The sequence below is a fragment of the Neodiprion fabricii genome, chromosome 1, assembly GCF_021155785.1.
Source record: "Neodiprion fabricii isolate iyNeoFabr1 chromosome 1, iyNeoFabr1.1, whole genome shotgun sequence".
In the NCBI taxonomy this organism is placed as follows: Eukaryota; Metazoa; Arthropoda; class Insecta; order Hymenoptera; family Diprionidae; genus Neodiprion; species Neodiprion fabricii.
Window position 1 is genome coordinate 2158431 of NC_060239.1, and position 19436 is coordinate 2177866.

General features: G+C 41.2%; 2 protein-coding genes across 3 annotated transcripts; both read left to right on the plus strand.

Moving 5' to 3' along the window:
- Positions 1–3656: 3656 nt before the first annotated feature.
- LOC124180661 lies at positions 3657–19420 on the plus strand. The gene is made up of 37 exons (XM_046566406.1): positions 3657–4343; positions 4436–4545; positions 4838–4928; positions 5125–5310; positions 5377–5470; positions 5545–5647; positions 5719–5830; positions 5939–6045; positions 6609–6677; positions 7008–7179; positions 7253–7432; positions 7802–8003; positions 9098–9249; positions 9345–9454; positions 9579–9669; positions 9866–10051; positions 10118–10211; positions 10286–10388; positions 10462–10573; positions 10725–10831; positions 11466–11534; positions 11708–11879; positions 11953–12132; positions 12502–12590; positions 13950–14110; positions 14800–14933; positions 15025–15134; positions 15690–15780; positions 16450–16635; positions 16702–16795; positions 16870–16972; positions 17044–17155; positions 17265–17371; positions 17815–17883; positions 18190–18361; positions 18435–18614; positions 18984–19420. Exons 1-37 carry the CDS (start codon positions 4181–4183, stop codon positions 19151–19153), a joined length of 4743 nt encoding a protein of 1580 aa, XP_046422362.1. The 5' UTR covers positions 3657–4180; the 3' UTR covers positions 19154–19420.
- On the plus strand, positions 8765–13128 carry LOC124174928 (cytochrome P450 4C1-like). Of its 2 annotated transcripts, XM_046554626.1 has the most exons (12): positions 8768–9249; positions 9345–9454; positions 9579–9669; positions 9866–10051; positions 10118–10211; positions 10286–10388; positions 10462–10573; positions 10725–10831; positions 11466–11534; positions 11708–11879; positions 11953–12132; positions 12502–13128. In XM_046554626.1, the coding sequence occupies exons 1-12, from the start codon at positions 9072–9074 to the stop codon at positions 12675–12677; spliced, it is 1578 nt and encodes a 525-aa protein (XP_046410582.1). In that variant the 5' UTR covers positions 8768–9071; the 3' UTR covers positions 12678–13128. The 2 variants fall into 2 exon arrangements, with proteins under 2 accessions (XP_046410677.1, XP_046410582.1); XM_046554721.1 differs by lacking the exon at positions 11466–11534 and having other exon boundaries at positions 8765–9249.
- Positions 19421–19436: the final 16 nt, after the last annotated feature.

Consider the following 19436-nt stretch of genomic DNA (forward strand, 5'->3'; position numbering starts at 1 on the left):
CGAGCTAGCGGGCTGCTTCTGCTTCTGCCTCTGTCTCTGCGCTCTGTGCCAAGAATTTTTGATTAAACTTTGATTAATCTTTGTTGCTTTGGGCCCCTTCAGCGCAGCAGCATGAAAACGCGGGGGACGCGACACGAATGAGTCGGACACTCAAGTAAGTATATTCAGGAGCATAACTCTTATCGTCCGGCATGCTACAATATTCACCCCGAAACTCGCGCGGGTTCCGGAATTAAGCTCGGTTTGTGACCTCTTTGAAAAATTTCACGCGTTTTCACGTTCGGAGTAATTAGTTGGCACGTTATACAATCCCATCGCAGCAAAGGCTATCCGAGCCGTTACGTATATCCGGTAAATGGAAAGGAGTTGACAACGAAGGTATTCGCGACGCTTAAACTGTCGGGTATAAAATTGATGCGTATTGCTGTAATTCTCACTTACTCGCGAGGTGAATTTTGGCAAGAAACTGCGGAACGAAGGAAGGAAGGAAGGAGGGTTGATAAGCTATAGAGAACGGCAAACGTTATGCCAAGCGACGAAAGTTTGCCTTGACGAAAGTTCCTGCACCAGCGCTGGAATAGAGTTTGAAAGATAATTTTCTACCCCTCGGCGATAATAATTCCGCACGGTCGAACGTCTTGGCGCGAAAGTAAGTCCAGGTATACGTTATACACGTAGGTATAACACGCGTAAAGATAGGGCAGAATTTCTTTTCGGAGGAACGTTACGATAGATCCTCATTGTGCCGTCAGAGGCACGAATAAAGCATCCATCGCTTGATTATAACTTGAGGAACAAGTGTATTAGGCACGTTTGTTCTCAGATTGTTCGAAGGAACAAAAACGGTGAAAAAATACAGACACTCACCGAAATCGGTGAAATCCAACGTCGAGAGCCGAACGCGCGGTTCCCTGAAAAGTTGGATTTCACAGGGAGAAATCACCTCGCGACGCGGCGACGCACAGCGTTTAGGTGTAACGGTGTAACCGTGTGCTTCAAGTTGTCTCGGCATCGCTCGCAGTACATTTCGTCGTTCAACTTTCACACCGGTCACCTACGGAGTTTGGAATAAGAGTCGATTAGTGAATACTGGAAATTCAAAGCTTGACAATCAAATAAACGTATTTTCCATTACAATCAAGTTATAATAAGCATTGTTGTCAAAGCCGTCGAATCGTTCGTGATGAGGATAATCCAGAGGCGATTAACTCACACTGCAGAAGCATCTGCACGTTAGAGTCTGGTCGGAACGTACATTTCAAATTGAAATTTTTCGACAATAGATTAATTTTTTTGTAATATTTTGGGCAGAGGGGGGGCGGATCATCGATATTCCGAATCCGGAATTCCGATTAGATTACAAAGTAGCTTCCTCGGCCGCCATCTTGAATTTCACAAGGGACTTTATTTTCGTCATAACAAACTAAAGTAGAAAATTCAATTCCCTAACTTAATACGGGTGGCTGGGAGTCCCCAATGATTGGGGGAGGGGGAGGAACGAATTAGCCTACCTGTCGAATTGTCTGCGGCCGAATTCCGACGGCGCTAAACGGCAAATTGGATTCGGCTGAAAGGGCTGTTGATAACTGGGTCAGTGGGTCGATCAGGCGGCAGCCGCGGCCGCTTGACCTCGAGATCCCCGAGTTAAGGCGCAGTTGCGACTCTGATTCACGGACGAAGTATACGGAATCGTTTATCGCCGGTATTTTGGCAATTGTCACGCGTACCGCTCGTCTTTGAGGCGCCGACTTCGATTTTGGCTCCTTGTTGCGAATGCTGCGAATCCCTTTTACCGTTTGTTTGCCGCCGATCGTCTCTTGTTTTCTCAATGACGCGCGACTCGCCGCTGCTGCCGCTGTGCCGCCATCTTGCGGAGGCTCCGAGAAGCGCGGACGACCGAGCTGCTAGCCGGATACGAGACTTCATACTGACAATATCGACGTTTCGTGCCGCTTCTAGATGGCAGCACTTTACGCCACTGAAAATTTAAAACTGCTTTGAGAATTGACATGGGGTATCAGGAGGGTTTCTGGTCGAGACATCTCGAAGTGAGAATTCTCGGGAAATTTGACCTTACTCAAGACGAGAAAAAAGTGTCGAGCAATCGAGAAATCGCACCTTGATTGTATGTGACCGTAAATACTGTATGTAACTCTAATTTGAAGATTACTTTTGTAAAGATATTTCAGGTGCCTACCATTTGTTTTATTAAAAGACTGTGTGATTCATATTTTTACTCACCTTAGGAAGGAAGCTAAGATACATATTCAAAGTATCTACTTTTTAATAAATAGACAAATTAATAGTTTTATAGAAAGATACTCAAAGTTTAATTTAGTTAATTTTGTTAAAAAAATGCGTACGTAACTGGAATATTAATTCAAACAAGGCTGAATAAATAATAAATGTTGATCATTATTAATAAGCTTAATTTCATTTTGTATTTAATCAACCATTTTATGATTTTTTTTCAAGTTTTAGAAATTTCTTCAGAATTCGAAAATTCCTGGGAATCTCTGGTGGAGAATTCTCTAGTCCCGAGAAAAAAAATAGGTAGATTAATTGATCGGTAAAATCAGCGAATTACATCTGTTCATAAATAATCTTCCTGTCGCAAAAAATAGTTTAATGATATTTCCACAAAAGATTCCAACACAGTTTATATCCTTACAGATGATTCTAAAATAACGGAAAACAACCACTCTTTAGTTGGATTCTCCGCATGGAGCGATAATAACTTGTACAATATGTCGTATAAAATACCTGATTAATCTTCCATTATTACGGCCGAATCTTTGGCACATATTATCAACACAAACAAAGACAACAGTTTTCGAATCTCAACTGATTCGGCAAATGCTTTAAGATCCTCGAGTAATGATATTAATTTATCTAGCGCGTCTTCATTAATTATATCATTACGTAATCAATTATCTATAAGTAAAAATTGACATAAAAATGAACGGCTAATTTCAATACCATCACATAAAGGGATTACTGGTAACGAGATGGCTCATGGTTATGCAGTAAAGTCTGATACTTTATTAAGTACCGAAATAACTTACACAGACTTATTCAACAAGTACAAAAAAAAAAAAACTGTGACGAAGAGAATAATACTAAAATTATTAGTCTAGAAGAAAAAAATCGTGCTTTTTACTTCAACGATTATTATAAAAAAAACATAAAAAACCATGGTTCAATATAATTTAAATAGATTTAATATTATGGATGATGAAATTTGTAAATGCTGAAAATGGCCAGATATTATTTACCATATTTTTTGCCAATGTGAATCATATGAAAGTTATAGAAATAATATGTCGATAGAATTACGTAAAATTGGACTTCACTTCCATCTACTTGTAAATAAAATGTGATAAAAATAATAGCAAAATTCAGTACAAGTACAAGTAGGTTCGAAAACAATTGTTGAAAACAGTACAAACACGGTTAATTAAGATAATCGTGAAACAAGATTCGAGCGGTCAATACACTCAAGATATCCCCGTACCATCATTGTATTTTTCCTTTCGTTCTACTCAAGGTGGCGGGGAAGAGATTGTGCAAGTATGATATTTTCCCTCCACACCCGATTTCCTTATCATCCGTTTTTATGCGTCTGATGTCCGTAAGTAGCTTCAGTTATATTTCTTGGGCCGATCGCTTCGGTAGCTCCCTTGTGCGTTAAATACCTGAGGATACCTAATCATTGTGCACAGGACCTCAATCACACGCCGAGAACAGAATCGATTTACTCTTAACATGCAAACGTTTACTTGGATATATCGAAATAAATGCTTTGTTATTACTATCAAATTTTAATTAAACTAAATACGATTTTTTAATTAATTAAAAAATATCTGTCAGTCATAATTTCGGGAAATAAAAATTTAATAATAACAACGAAGCATTTATTTCGCCGTATACAAATATGCGTTTGGTAACAGTAAATAAACCCCTGTCTCACTGTCAGTGTAGATATATTCGACAAATAAACCTCGGCTCACGATAGCTACTTTCAAATCGAAAGCTCACCGTATCTGTTAATCGGCGAGTCGGCATTAACATTAAATATTTTCAATTGGTCAAGCTACATCGTCGAGAGAAGTTGCAGAGCACAGAGCCAGTGTAAAATAATAATCGTTGTATCCAGGGCTCTGAGTCATAGATTCAAAAAATGTTGTTTAGTATCGGACTATTTTTTACCCTGATCGCGGGACTTCTTTACGGATTGCACTACTCGGTTCGCGGAGGCAGAAAAGGCGAACTCATCGACAAAATTCCCGGGCCATACGCTTGGCCGTTCGTTGGCAATGTTTTCAAGTTTTTGGTACCCCTAGGTGAGTTTTGCACGACAGTGTCTCGAGTCCAATCGAGCTCCTTACCCCGAAATGGAAATGAAATCCAACCGATTAATGCCCCGTTATTACAGAGGAATTTTGGAACATAGGTCACAGGATGAACTGGGAATTCTACCCCATTAATCGGATTTGGAGCATCGATATTCCACACGTGAACCTTTATCATCCCGACGACGTCGAGGTATTCGGAATTATGAAGTCTCTGTTTATCGGTATACGAAAATATACAATCGTGGAATACGTCAATTACCTACACGATATGCTTCACGTAAACTCACCGAGAGTGATCTTATTAAATTCCCCCGTTTATTGAAGCGTGAAAGATCAATCGTCACGTGACAAAATCATCCTCGACGAGTCCGATTTTAGTGATCGCATTCGTTTGAATAATTGAGATCGTTGTATCGGGCGAGATTCCGGTCAATCCGAATCTTGCGGAATATGCGCCATTTAATTTAGTGGTTATTTTCCAGGCCATACTTACAAGCATGAAGCACATAAAAAAAAGCGTTTTCTACAGTTTTATTCATCCGTGGCTCGGTACCGGTCTTCTGACCAGCGAAGGTGAGATGTGGAAGGTTTAATTTTTTTTCTCACCTTTCTAGTTTGCAGAATGGAGCTGCATTGACAATACCGATCCACGCTGCAACTGGTGGCGGTGAATATTTCAGCTCAGAACACTATTCGTTGTTCTGTTCGAATGCATGAAATTTTTCAAAATTTTGGGTCAGCGGATTAATTCCCTTTTTCTGTTATTTAGGATCGAAATGGCACACGCGACGAAGAATTCTCACGCCGGCTTTTCACTTCAACTTACTGCAACAATTCATGGCAATTTTCAACGAGCAGAGCGAGAAGCTCGTGAAATCGCTTTGCCTCGATGGAGACGAAGTCGTCGACGATCTCGTCCACCTTCTCCACAAATACACGCTCAACTCGATTTGCGGTGAGTCACATGAGAACGAGTCTTACAAAACGTGAGAAAACCTTTCGGCATCTTTTAACTCTGCAGAAACCGCGATGGGCGCGACGTCGGAGTTGAATGGGCAAGTTCAGAACGAATACAGATCTTGCGTTTCGGAAATGGGAGACATAACGCTTTACCGGTGAGTAAATTTCATTTATCACAAGCGAAATAAAAACGAGATTGGTCCAACGATTTCTCGGTTTTGAATCGCAGAACGCTAAGGCCTTGGTGGCACTCAAACTGGATGTTCAAGTTTTCCCAAAAGTTCAAATGTCAAGTTCGTGCGCTCAAAGTTCTTCACGGTTTTTCAACAAATGTGAGTACGCAGTTATACGCGCAGTGGGAATTTTTTCCTAACGATCACACTTTTTCCCTACTTCTCCGAAGATCATCAACGAGCGTAAACGATATCACGACGAGACCGGAGGTCGATTTTTGCAAGGACTCGGCGGTGATGGAGGTCCGGGTGTCTACAGTTTCGAAGATGAAAATTTCAAGAGTACGTTCACATGTCGTACCGATATCCATTCCTCATTGTACGACGATAACGTTTCTATCAACCACGCCATCGCAAAATGGCATAAAAGTTGTAATTTTTCCCCTACAGGCAGACGGCGCTTGACTATGCTGGATCTTCTGATCTCATCTTCCAAGCGTGAGGGCAGCATAGACGACGAAGGAATCAGAGAAGAAGTCGATACTTTCGTATTCGAGGTGAATATTCTGACTGAGATTCTATAAACTCGTTCGCGATCAACCAATTTGAACGGCGGTTTGATCCGCGTGTACGACGGCTCAGAAAAGTTTCGCTTAATCGCTTGTTGATTTTTTATACGAGTGATAACACCAGCTTTTCACATTATGCGAACGATTTGTTTCTTCTCAGTTGTCATCGTTTACCGAAAGCTAGCCCTCGTTGGCTGTAACCCCCCCCCCCCCCCCCCCTCCTTTACTCAGATAGTGGACTTGTCGAGGGGTCGACTATCGCTTGATTATTCTTAAAAGTTAATATACACACGAAGAATAAAGAGGAATCGTGACTATTTGCTTAAGCCTAAAGTCGAAGCGTGATGTTGACCGTTGAAAATGTCCGAATCGATACCAATGTTAAGAGAAATGTATTATAGACGCCGTATAGTACAAGCCAAAGAGCGTGACGTAGAATCGAAAGAAAACATAGAAATTGCAATCAACAAATTCGATTGTCATAAACAATTTTTGGCATACCTTGCGCGTATTCCTATAAATAATTCATGTATTTTTCTTTTTGCCTGCAGGGTCACGACACGACCGCTATGGCGATATGTTTCACGTTAATGCTGCTAGCGGAAAACAAACAGATTCAGGTATGTCATTGAGATTTTAGCTCGATTTCTTTTTTACAATATTTTCACTTAACTTTCAAGCACAGCTATCAATTCAGTGGGAGTATTTTCTTGCTCAGAATAAATCTGCCCCACCTTTGCACGGCTCTATTATCCTGAATCGTATGTAGTAAACTGTTGACAGACTTTGAACGTTCCTGCTGTGATCGACTGTCGTACAGCAGGCCACAAGTGAACCGTGCGAGATAAGAAATTTAATTCGTTTCTACTGTTTCGTAATCTCTCGTCAACAAACGAGGCGTAGTGGATGACAGGTACAACGAATGATTTTTTTCATTTTGCTTATGGTAGGACGAAGCGAGAATTGAGGTCGACGAGGTATTCGAAGGAAAGAAAGACGAGAAATTGTCAATGCGCGAAGTCCAGGGCTTGGCCTACCTGGAAAGATGCATCAAAGAATCTCTGCGATTGTTTCCAAGTGTGCCGTTCGTATCTCGTCACATATCCGAAGACCTGCAACTCAGTGAGTATTCGCCCCAACAATTGCATGGATATTGCGCTCGCTCATCGTAGCACGATTTCATATTTTATTTCAGAGAACTATTTGGTGCCCGGAGGGACGGTCGTTAACGTTCACATTTACGACCTACACAGAGATCCCAATTTCTGGCCAGACCCTTTAGTCTTTGATCCGGACAGATTTTTACCCGATCAATCGCAAGGACGTCATCCGTTCGCCTTCGTGCCTTTCAGCGCGGGACCGCGAAACTGCATCGGTGAGGATACGACGCGTTCAACTAGGATAATAATTCTGCACAGAGCATCGTGCCATTGCGTAAATTCCGTTCTGTAGAGTCCGCGACTGTCGTTACGCGTATATTTGCGAATTCCAGTCAAGCGTGAGGCAATTTTTGTACTCAAATTTATCCGCAATCGTCTCACGAGCTGCGACGACGCTCCGGAATTTAAGCTCCGCACATTTTCTTTCAACCGGACGATAATTGACGTCTGCCCGAATTGTTCGCGAATATTTTATCCGTGCGCGCGGAGAGAAACAATCGTCGCCGAAATTGTGTTCGACAATTGACGCTGAACGAATGTACACGTGTGTATACTCACATTATTCTTCTTCTTTTTTTCTGCAGGTCAGAAATTTGCGATGCTGGAGTTGAAGGTGCTGGTGGCGCATTTCTTGCACAATTTCTATTTGGAGCCGCTCGATTTCTCACACGATGTACGAATCCTTCCCGACTTGGTTCTACGACCATCAAAGCCTATCCGCATGAAATTTGTCCCGAGATCGCACAGTAATCAAGTTGACTGTGGAAAACACTCGCTTGGATTTTAGTCAGTGAGGTTTGCTGCGCGACGACGCCGCTGGAAGTTGTCAATCATTTTGTTTCACACTCTTCCTGACAGCGCCGATCGAGAACTGACCTAAACATAACATAAATTGTCCTAAGCATGTCACGTGAAATATTTCCAATATTTGTATTCATCGTCAGTAAGTCTCTATAATAAATATGTTTACACCCGTCAATAACAGCATTCTTATCTCTCTGACATTTACTATTCTGTCCCCCTGTTGTACTTTTGTAATAAAATTAAACATCGACTAAAATCATGAGCATTATTAATTACAATAAATTTATTCACAGGGGATAATTATTGTTGAATACCGAAAAGTACTCTATTCTCCACTTACTATATCAGTGCGTCGAATTTTAGTACAAAAAATTTGGAATAACATACGAATCGATAAGGTACTCAAATTGGGAACGAATTTACAAAGAAGCAAAATTACAGTACAGTTTCAATTCCTGATGGTTTTCCATCCAACCCGTTGTCTCTAAGTCCGGACGTCAGAATCATTGAAATGCAATGCGTTCAGCAAATACTTGCAAAATATCACGCAGACAGTTGGAAATGATGAAAAACAAGATTCGAGCGGCTGCTTTTCGCGTCATAAAAAATGGGTGATCGATATTTGCGTACATACTGCGTAAATGTAGATCGCTTACGTGGCTTAAGATGCATGTCACGACCCGACACGTGTTAATAATCACTGTTGTACAGCATGGGATGAAAGAGAAAATAATAAAATTTTTATCAGCATCGGTAGTCAGCTTAACACGATGGGACGAATACCGCCTGCTCTGCGAAAGTTTGTTTATTGAATTCCGTCGTCGATAGCATCGTAGATGAATGATAGTCCAAAATCCAACGTCTCGTTGGGTATTTTTGTGACATCAGGGAGAGGGTAGCGTTGGAGAGAAAAGTTAGCAAATCGCTTCATTCCTGCAATGGATCGTCGATAAATAGAGGGGCCAGTAAATTCTGCGGTATTTGCAACGCGTTCAAGTGGAGAGAAAAGTTCGTCAATTTGATTGACTTCATCTCTCAACACCCGATCTGATGGTCGGTGAAACAATGTTTTTGAGCATCGCGCTATTTTTTACCCTGGTCGCGGGACTTCTTTACGGATTGCACTACTCGATTCATGGAAGCAGGAAAGGTGAACTCGTCGATAAAATTCCTGGACCATACGCTTGGCCGATCATTGGCAACATTCTCACCTTCCAGGTACCCCTGGGTGTGTAAACTTGTACCATTTGTGAAACTGCATTCGAGTTCGGTATCGAAACGAAATCAAACGCAATCTAACCGTTTAACTTTGTGGTTTCGCAGATGAATTATGGAACCTGGTTCGTAAGTTGAACAGGGATTATTACCCCATTCATCGACTTTGGAGCATCAGCGTTCCAGTCGTGACTGCTTATCATCCGGATGACGTAGAGGTGAACAAAAAAACACGTCGGCCGTACTCGTTTATACGAATGAAGTTATTATATCACGCAAATTACTACACTGTAACCAGCTTCTCGTAGAATACGAACACTTCGTTTGGAATTTATTTTCCAGGTTTTATTTTCAAATGTACGGCACATCGAAAAAAGTTTCATATACAAATTTCTTCATCCATGGCTAGGAGCCGGTCTTCTAACCAGCACAGGTAAGACTTGGAGATTGTGATTTTTCTTTTTCGTTTGATTTGCGAAATTATCTGATACTTGAATTGCGCTGGTATACACCGTGGTTTGGAATGCGAAAATTTGTGCTGAGAAATATATCCTTCGTTCGACTGCAGTTGAAGCGGATGAGAATTTTGAAAGATGTAAGGCGACGTGACTCTTTTTTCTCTTGTTCAGGGAAAAAATGGCACGAACGAAGGAAAATCCTCACGCCGGCTTTTCACTTCAACGTACTGCAACAATTCGTGGCGATTTTTAACGAGCAGAGCGAGAAGCTCGTGAAATCGCTTTGCCTCGAGGGAGACGAAGTCGTCGACGATCTCGTCCACCTTCTCCACAAATTCACGCTCAACTCGATTTGCGGTGAGTTACATGAGAACGAGTCTTACAAAACGTGAGAAAACCTTTCGGCATCTTTTAACTCTGCAGAAACCGCGATGGGCGCGACGTCGGAGTTGAATGGGCAAGTTCAGAACGAATACAGATCCTGCGTTTCGAAAATGGGAGACATAACGCTTTACCGGTGAGTAAATCTCATTTATCACAAGCGAAATAAAAACGAGATTGATCCAACGATTTCTCGGTTTTGAATCGCAGAATGCTAAGGCCTTGGTGGCACTTGGACTGGATGTTCAAGTTTTCGCGAAAATTCAAAGAACAAGTTCGAGCGCTCAAAGTTCTTCACGGTTTCTCGACAAATGTGAGTATCCAATTATACGCGCAGCGAGTATCGTTCCGCTCACAATCACATTTTATTCACTACTTTTCCAAAGATTATCAACGAGCGTAAACGATATCACGACGAGACCGGAGGTAGATTTCTAAAAGGACTTGGCGGTGATAGCGAGTGGAGTATCTACGGCTTCGACGACGAAAATGTCAAGGGTACGATTATATTTTGCATTAAATACTCTTCCTCGCTGCTCAGAATAAACTTTTCAATAACAATGTCAGACAAGATGCTTTCAAGACAGAGGTAAAAAATGTTTCGTTATTATTACGTGATGTCATAAAAATTGCTATTTCGATCCTCAAGGCAAACGACGTTTGGCTATGCTGGATCTACTTATCTCATCTTCCAGGCGTGAAGACAGCATAGACGACGAAGGAATCAGAGAAGAAGTCGATACTTTCGTATTCGAGGTGAATATTTTCTCCGGATTCCACTAAATCATTCAATGCCCCAATTTAAATCAACTTAAACTTGGCAAGTAAAAATCAGTAAAATTGTGGCTGCTGACCCGAGCCTTGTCACGACGGCGAATAAATCGGACAAAAGTTACAGCGGTACGTTGACCATTGAAAACGTCGAAATTGCAAAAATTTAAGAGCGAAAAATAGACACGAACTTGGCACTCGCCATATTTTAACTCTTTGGGGGATCAACAAAATATTGTGGTACGACAAATTTTCAAGTTCCTCTCGATTCGTTTTTTGGTGATGAGAATTCCATTCACAGTGAACTTGCCCGTTACAATTGAGTATACATTAACAGTTCAGAGGAGATTCGTGAAAGTACGGTTAGCATTCATCTTTCTTGGTCAGTTTAATTTGCAAATATTACCCGGTTTAACAATACGTATCCAATGCACAAGTACTTAATCTATATGTACAGAAAAAAATTTGTACGCGGCGAAATCATTGAAACTGAAATAGGATTCATTTTCTTTTCGTCTCCGCATGACTGATTAAACGAGTGATAGATAGTCGTCGGTACTTTTCAGCGTGCCTCAAGCATATTTTTATCAAAGATTCAAGTATTTTTTCTTGCCTGCAGGGACACGACACGACCGCTATGGCGCTATGTTTCGCGCTATTGCTGCTAGCCGAAAACAAACACATTCAGGTAGATGATCGATATTGTTTGACTTCTTGTTTATTGCTTAGATTGACAACATTTTTTGCATTTTTCCTCGCCGGCAAATAATGCAGATTACGTGTGACAGTGAATTAGTTTTAGCCTCACGTTTTCGTTTGAAAAAATCAAACTTTAGGACTTGCGATTCATATCTGTCGTAGGACAAAGCGAGAGCTGAAGTCGACGAAGTATTCGAAGGAAAGAAAGACGAGAAATTGTCAATGCGCGAAGTCCAGGGCTTGGCCTACCTGGAAAGATGCATCAAAGAATCTCTGCGATTGTTTCCAAGTGTGCCGTTCGTATCTCGTCACATATCCGAAGACCTGCAACTCAGTGAGCATTCGCCCCAACAATTGCATGGATATTGCGCTCGCTCATCGTAGCACGATTTCATATTTTATTTCAGAGAACTATTTGGTGCCCGGAGGGACGGTCGTTAACGTTCACATTTACGACCTACACAGAGATCCCAATTTCTGGCCAGACCCTTTAGTCTTTGATCCGGACAGATTTTCACCCGAACAATCGCAAGGACGTCATCCGTTCGCCTTCGTGCCTTTCAGCGCGGGACCGCGAAACTGCATCGGTGAGGATACGACGCGTTCAACTAGGATAATAATTCTGCACCGTGCATCGTGCCATTGCGTAAATTCCGTTCTGTAGTCTCCGCCACTGTCGTTACGCGAATATTTGCGAATTCCAGTCAAACGTGAGGCAATTTTTGTACTCAAATTTATCCGCAATCGTCTCACGAGCTGCGACGACGCTCCGGAATTTAAGCTCCGCTCATTTTCTTTCAATCGGACGATAATTGACGTCTGCCCGAATTGTTCGCGAATATTTTATCCGTGCGCGCGGAGAGAAACAATCGTCGCCGAAATTGTATTCGACAATTGACGCTGAACGAATGTACACGTGTGTATACTCACATTATTCTTCTTCCTTTTTTCTGCAGGTCAGAAATTTGCGATGTTGGAGTTGAAGGTGCTGGTGGCGCATTTCTTGCACAATTTCTATTTGGAGCCGCTCGATTTTTCATGTGATGTAAAAATCGTTTCCGACTTGGTCATCCGGCTAACAAAACCTGTTCGCATGAAATTTGTCTCAAGATCAGAGAAGAATCATGATTAACTATTCGTTGGCTAACTTCAATATTCATCGATATCCCTTAACGACTCTTGTTTATCACTTTCGTCTTATTGAGTCCCAATACGAAATTTCTTGATACGCCTCTACGGCAGCATCCTGATTATTTGTCTGGCGATTGCTGTTATCTACCTGATTCCGAGAACAGCATCGAGTGATTTTGATACGCTAAACGGAGATGAGCCGATGGAAGAAGACGCTTGACTTCGATGCGGAAAATTCTTTTATATCTAAGATACGTTTTTGATTTGAAATTAAGCCAAACATTCGACGAATGACCAGTTATAAGATTTTAACATTCTGCGGTAACAGAGAATAATCTGAAAGCCATATAGATTGAGTTCAACGCGAAGCCTTGGATATTACGAATTTATCAATAAAGAGCACAAATTTAAAAACCGAAAAGAGAGCATATGAGCGGGTCCACGTCACTTCACTATAAAAAAAAAACCGTCAAGTCACGGATCTTTGCGCCGTTAAAAATATCCGTAGTCCTATGTAAAAAAAAAATACCATTTCAAGGATTTTGACATTTTTTTTTAAAATGGCGGAGATCTGAATTTTCAAACACAGCGGTGCAAAAGTGGTTTACAAAAATTCACATAACTCCGACTCTCTCATTTTTGAAAAAATTTCAAAATCTTTGAATTGGTATTTTTTTTTACATAGTACTACGGATATTTTGAATGGCGGCAAGATCCGTGACTTGACGGTATTTTTTTTTTTTTTTGAGCGAACTGACGTGGACCCGATCTATATTTATTGTAAAATTTTGGATATTCCCGGTTTTCCATTCGGTACGTCGTTTTTCGATTTCCATATTTATACGTAACTATATTCGTTGGCATGCAACCGGTTTAGGAATAATTTTCGAACGCAGTATAAAATGCAGGCAATTAAAAATGTTCATAAGAATAATACTCGCATGGCCGGACGTTAACGTTCCGTCAAATTCATTCCTTTATTTCGTTTCCTCGCTCATTATCTTACGGAAAACAAGAATTATCCGTCAATCACAAAAATAGCTTCAGAACGATCTTGGAATAAAAAGAAAAACCGTTTACTGTGGAAATTCTTTTTCTTTTCAATCCTGTAGCCCCATTTTTCCTTTTTGTATCTCTCTCCACAGTGTAATTTACATAAACAATTTTTATCATCCGTTAAGAGCGGGATTCATTCTACAGTAAACGACTATTCCTATTCCCCGCAGTGTAAATCAACAAGTTTAACTTGATACATCGAGTGTTCGGTGACTAGATTAAAAAATATTTTTTACTCGGATATTTTTCTCCCCGCCAACGTCGGGTCTGCAGTCATTCGTGTTCGTACGTCCAAATGCGTTATCTCACCATCGCGGACGCGTGTTCGTGTGCGTTCACAGCATCCGCGAGGTGGAGTTCGACGAGCGAGGGGTATAGGTATGTATACAAGACGCCGAAGACGGTAGGATCAGTGTGCTTTTAACAGCCGATGGCACCGGTTGCTCTGCCAGCGCGTTAAATATCGCACGGCCCGTAGATAATGTAAGGTAAGCGTAGCAGTTATTGACAAGCTTAGACCCAATTATTGACCCATTTATTTGCTAAAGTTATAAATTGACGGCACAAACTGTGATTTTTTCGATGTTTAGAGTCAATTGCCAGAGGGTTAAACGATGCAAATTAATTTTTTTGGTAATTTTAAAACTTAGGATTAAACATCTACGATCAACAAAGGTCAATAATCGGGACAGGGTCGATAAGTGGCACGCTTATCTCGCCTCAGCATTTCTTCGCGGCGTCGATAAATGGACCATGAGGCTTGTGCGTACACCGGCTGTTGATCGCTGATAAAAAGTTCAAGCTTTTCTATCCATGTGTGATAATACAACGGGGTACGTGCAGGCTACGCAGGCTTGGTTATTGCGATAGCAGAGCTTATCAATTGAACCGCATGGTTAATGGCAAAGATTTGTGGAGCGTCGAGCTAGAGAGTGCCGGTAAATTCTGTGGTCGTTAAAACGCGTTTAAACTGTCGAAAAATAGTTCGTTAATTGGATTTAGACACGTTTCTCCGGCTCCCGAGTTGACAGATCCGAAAAAATGTTGGAAATTATGCTGTTTCTCAGCTCGATCGCGGGAGTTCTTTACGGATTACACTACTTGGTTCGCGGTGGCAGGAGAGGTGAACTTATAGATAAAATTCCCGGCCCACACGCCTGGCCTTTTATCGGTAATATCTTAACATTCCTAGTGTCTCACGGTGAGTATACTTCTCGTTTTTGAAAGTGTTGTTAAGCTCATTAGCCAAATATCGAATCAAATTTTACCGGCTGTTTTCCCGATTACCGCAGCCGAATTGTGGAACTTGAGTCGCAGGCTGAACAAAGAGTATTACCCCATTAATCGGATCTGGAGTGTCAAAGTTCCAGTAGTCAACGTTTTTCATCCGGACGACGTCGAGGTAAAAGAAAACACTGTTCAAAATTTCTGTACGGAACTTCCGACACCGTATCGAAGGTCGGAACGGCGAATTCATCACGCATTTGCCGTGTGCCACGCAATTTAGAAAATTCGTGTTACTTTTTTGTGTTCTTTTCCTATAAATTTTAGTGAAATGAAAAATTTTCATCGTCAATTCGAGACAAGGAGATATTGATTTAGGTCGCTGCACGGAATTTGTAAATTTGAAACCTGATTTCGTAAATTCACAATCATTTTTAACACTATAATTATTCGGACACTTACTAATACAGCAATTATACAATCGCAGAGGATGATTCGTAGAACGACGATTTAAATTCCATACTTTGATACACGGTGACGGAATCAATCTCGATGAGTATACTCGTCACGATTGACAATCTGTAGTAATTACACTTGAGTTACGGTAAAAAATAGAATTATCATATCACGCGAGATGTAATGTTGTTGTCGGGAAAAACACAGCAATTTAAGTATCTAGCTTATTACTGAACATTGTATGTAAGAAGCATCTAATTTCGCGGTTATTTTTCAGGCCTTGATTTCAAGCACGAAGCACATCGAAAAAAGCACTTTGTACTCTTTCCTCCATCCGTGGCTCGGCACCGGACTTTTGACTAGCAAAGGTGATACTTGGAAAATCTTTTTACTTTTCATCACCTTCGGTGATGCAAGACAGCTGTTGGTTCCGGTCGAAAATCACTCCTAATTTCAATAAACCTTCACGTTTTTGAACCTCTGGAGTTGGAAAAAAGGTTTTCAAAGAAAGGTCCGTCTCTCGGTCTGTTCGACAAACTCCCGCGATGATCTCCGAAACGATTTGATGAAAAAATTCTTACACTTATAAGATTTTACAACCAAATAATGCGCGTGACAAATTTTCGTGTCCGCTTTAATTTGAACTTCTGGTTCTACCGGAAATGTATCGATTCTCAATGTTTCACCGACAAACATATACTTTTTCATCATCATTACTTTTTACAAATGAACGGTCATGTTTTTCCGAGTTCATTTATAAATTTTTTTAGTTTTTATCAATTTTTTGTTTTCCTGAATTATTTTTTCTAATTTTTTTTTACCCATACTTTTGTACTTTGTTGCCAAATCCTGTCAGTTTCCCGCTTGTTTTGCATATTTTTGACACGCACAATGAGATATATTAAGCAGGACAATTCTCGCTGCGTTTTAATGGTGCCAAAACTTTGACTGCAGGAAATTATGCTGCGTTCTGCAGTCGGAGTGGGTGAGAATTTCGAAAGATGTAAGGCGACATGACTCTTTTTTCTCTTGTTCAGGGAAAAAATGGCACGAACGAAGGAAAATCCTCACGCCGGCTTTTCACTTCAACGTACTGCAACAATTCGTGGCGATTTTCAACGAGCAGAGCGAGAAGCTCGTGAAATCGCTTTGCCTCGAGGGAGACGAAGTCGTCGACGATCTCGTCCACCTCCTCCACAAATTCACGCTCAACTCGATTTGCGGTGAGTTACATGAGAACGAGTCTTACAAAACGTGAGAAAACCTTTCGGCATCTTTTAACTCTGCAGAAACCGCGATGGGCGCGACGTCGGAGTTGAATGGGCAAGTTCAGAACGAATACAGATCCTGCGTTTCGAAAATGGGAGACATAACGCTTTACCGGTGAGTGAATTTCATTTATCACAAGCGAAATAAAAACGAGATTGATCCAACGATTTCTCGGTTTTGAATCGCAGAATGCTAAGGCCTTGGTGGCACTCAAACTGGATGTTCAAGTTTTCCCAAAAGTTCAAATGTCAAGTTCGTGCGCTCAAAGTTCTTCACGGTTTTTCAACAAATGTGAGTACGCAGTTATACGCGCAGTGGGAATTTTTTCCTAACGATCACACTTTTTCCCTACTTCTCCGAAGATCATCAACGAGCGTAAACGATATCACGACAAGACCGGAGGTCGATTTTTGCAAGGACTCGGCGGTGATGGAGATCCGGGCATTTACAGTTTCGACGACGAAAATGTCAAGGGTGCGTCTGGCAGAGCTTATATCTTTACACGATACACGACGAGAAGCAGTATCTAAATATTTCCATTGCTCAAAATCGGTATCGAAAAAGAACTATTTTTATCTTCAAGGCAAAGGACGCCCGGCTATGCTGGATCTCCTCATCTCAGCTTCCAGGCGTGAAGGCAGCATAGACGACAAAGGAATCAGAGAAGAAGTCGATACTTTCATATTCGAGGTCAGTTTAAAAATTGTTTCTTTGAAACTGACCAGTTTTTACGACGGTTTAATCTGTGCACACCTCGTGCAGCTTAAACTTTTTAGGGGAATTCGTTTATTCCCTCATTACTCGTTTTCAATCTAGTTATGAAACGAACTAATCGGATTCCGAAAAGTTTTGACTTTGTCGCAGTTTACATTGTTTATGGAAATTTTATTGTTTTACAAAGCGGCAACTCGGTGTTTTCGTAAAACGTGTTATAGAGATGAATTCCAATGATCGTAGTCTTCTTGCTTTGAAAAATGCATATCGGAATCATAAGTGATCCGTGGCACGCGTTTACACGTGATAAAATGGTTAAAATTATAACAGAATTTTTTGCTCTTTTTCTTTCGCATTGCCAATGAATGCAGCGAATGTATTCCTATATTAATTACAGAGATATTTTATGTTTACTGCAGGGTCACGACACTACGGCTATGGCGTTATGTTTCACGTTGATGCTGCTGGCCGAAAACGAAGACATTCAAGTAGGTAGATAATTGATATTTTATTCGATATTTGTTGCGTATCATATGATTTTTTGATCTTTTAATTTTCTTTCTTTCGTGATATAAATAAAGAGTTAGCTCATGCATCTGCGTCATCAATGTACGACCGATACACCGTTTAATGTTTATTTAATTTCTATTTCTTTTTTCTCTATTTTTATCTTCTTCTCTCGCTTACGAACATAAGAGCTGGTTGTGTACGACGAGTGCATTGAACGGATGCTTGCTGCACATTTTACCTTGAAAAAATCAAACTTTAGGACTTGCGATTCGTGTCTGTCGTAGGAAAAAGCGAGAATTGAGGTCGACGAGGTATTCGAAGGAAAGGAAGACGAGAAATTGTCAATGCGCGAAGTCCAGGGCTTGGCCTATCTGGAAAGATGCATCAGAGAATCTCTGCGATTGTTTCCAAGTGTGCCGTTCGTATCTCGTCACATATCCGAAGACCTGCAACTCAGTGAGCATTCGCCCCAACAATCGCATGGATATTGCGCTCGCTCATCGCAGCACGTTTTCATATTTTATTTCAGAGAAGTATGTGGTCCCCGGGGGAACAATTGTTCACGTTCACATTTTCGACGTCCACAGGGATCCCAATTTCTGGCCAGACCCTTTAGTCTTTGATCCGGACAGATTTTTACCCGAACAATCGCAAGGACGTCATCCGTTCGCCTTCGTGCCTTTCAGCGCGGGACCGCGAAACTGCATCGGTGAGGATACGACGCGTTCAACTAGGATAATAATTCTGCACCGAGCATCGTGCCATTGCGTGAATTCCGTTCTGTAGTCTCCGCGACTGTCGTTACGCGTATATTTGCGAATTCCAGTCAAGCGTGAGGCAATTTTTGTACTCAAATTTATCCGCAATCGTCTCACGAGCTGCGACGACGCTCCGGAATTTAAGCTCCGCACATTTTCTTTCAATCGGACGATAATTGACGTCTGCCCGAATTGTTCGCAAATATTTTATCCGTGCGCGCGGAGAGAAACAATCGTCGCCGAAATTGTATCCGACAATTGACGCTGAACGAATGTACACGTGTGTATACTCACATTATTCTTCTTCTTTTTTTCTGCAGGTCAGAAATTTGCGATGCTGGAGTTGAAGGTGCTGGTGGCGCATTTCTTGCACAATTTCTATTTGGAGCCGCTCGATTTCTCACGCGATGTACGAATCCTTCCCGACTTGGTTCTACGACCATCAAAGCCTATCCGCCTGAAATTTGTCCCGAGATTACAAAGTGATTAGCTATAACTATAGTTTTCATGACGTACTTTCCAACTGACACAATTATGCAACGCATGTAACTTGGTACATTAAATTTTGTTCGCTTGTAGACATAAGCTTGAAACGCAAGCACTCTGTAAAAGTGTACAACAAGAATGGCAGAAGATGAGTTTCGTTTTGTTTCTTCTTGTACCGCTCAGCTGTGAAATAAGAAAGACAAATGTTATATGAATACATCTGTAATAAGTGACAAATAGAAGATGAGATAAACAATTTTCTTACAACAGAGCTTGTATTTTTGTAT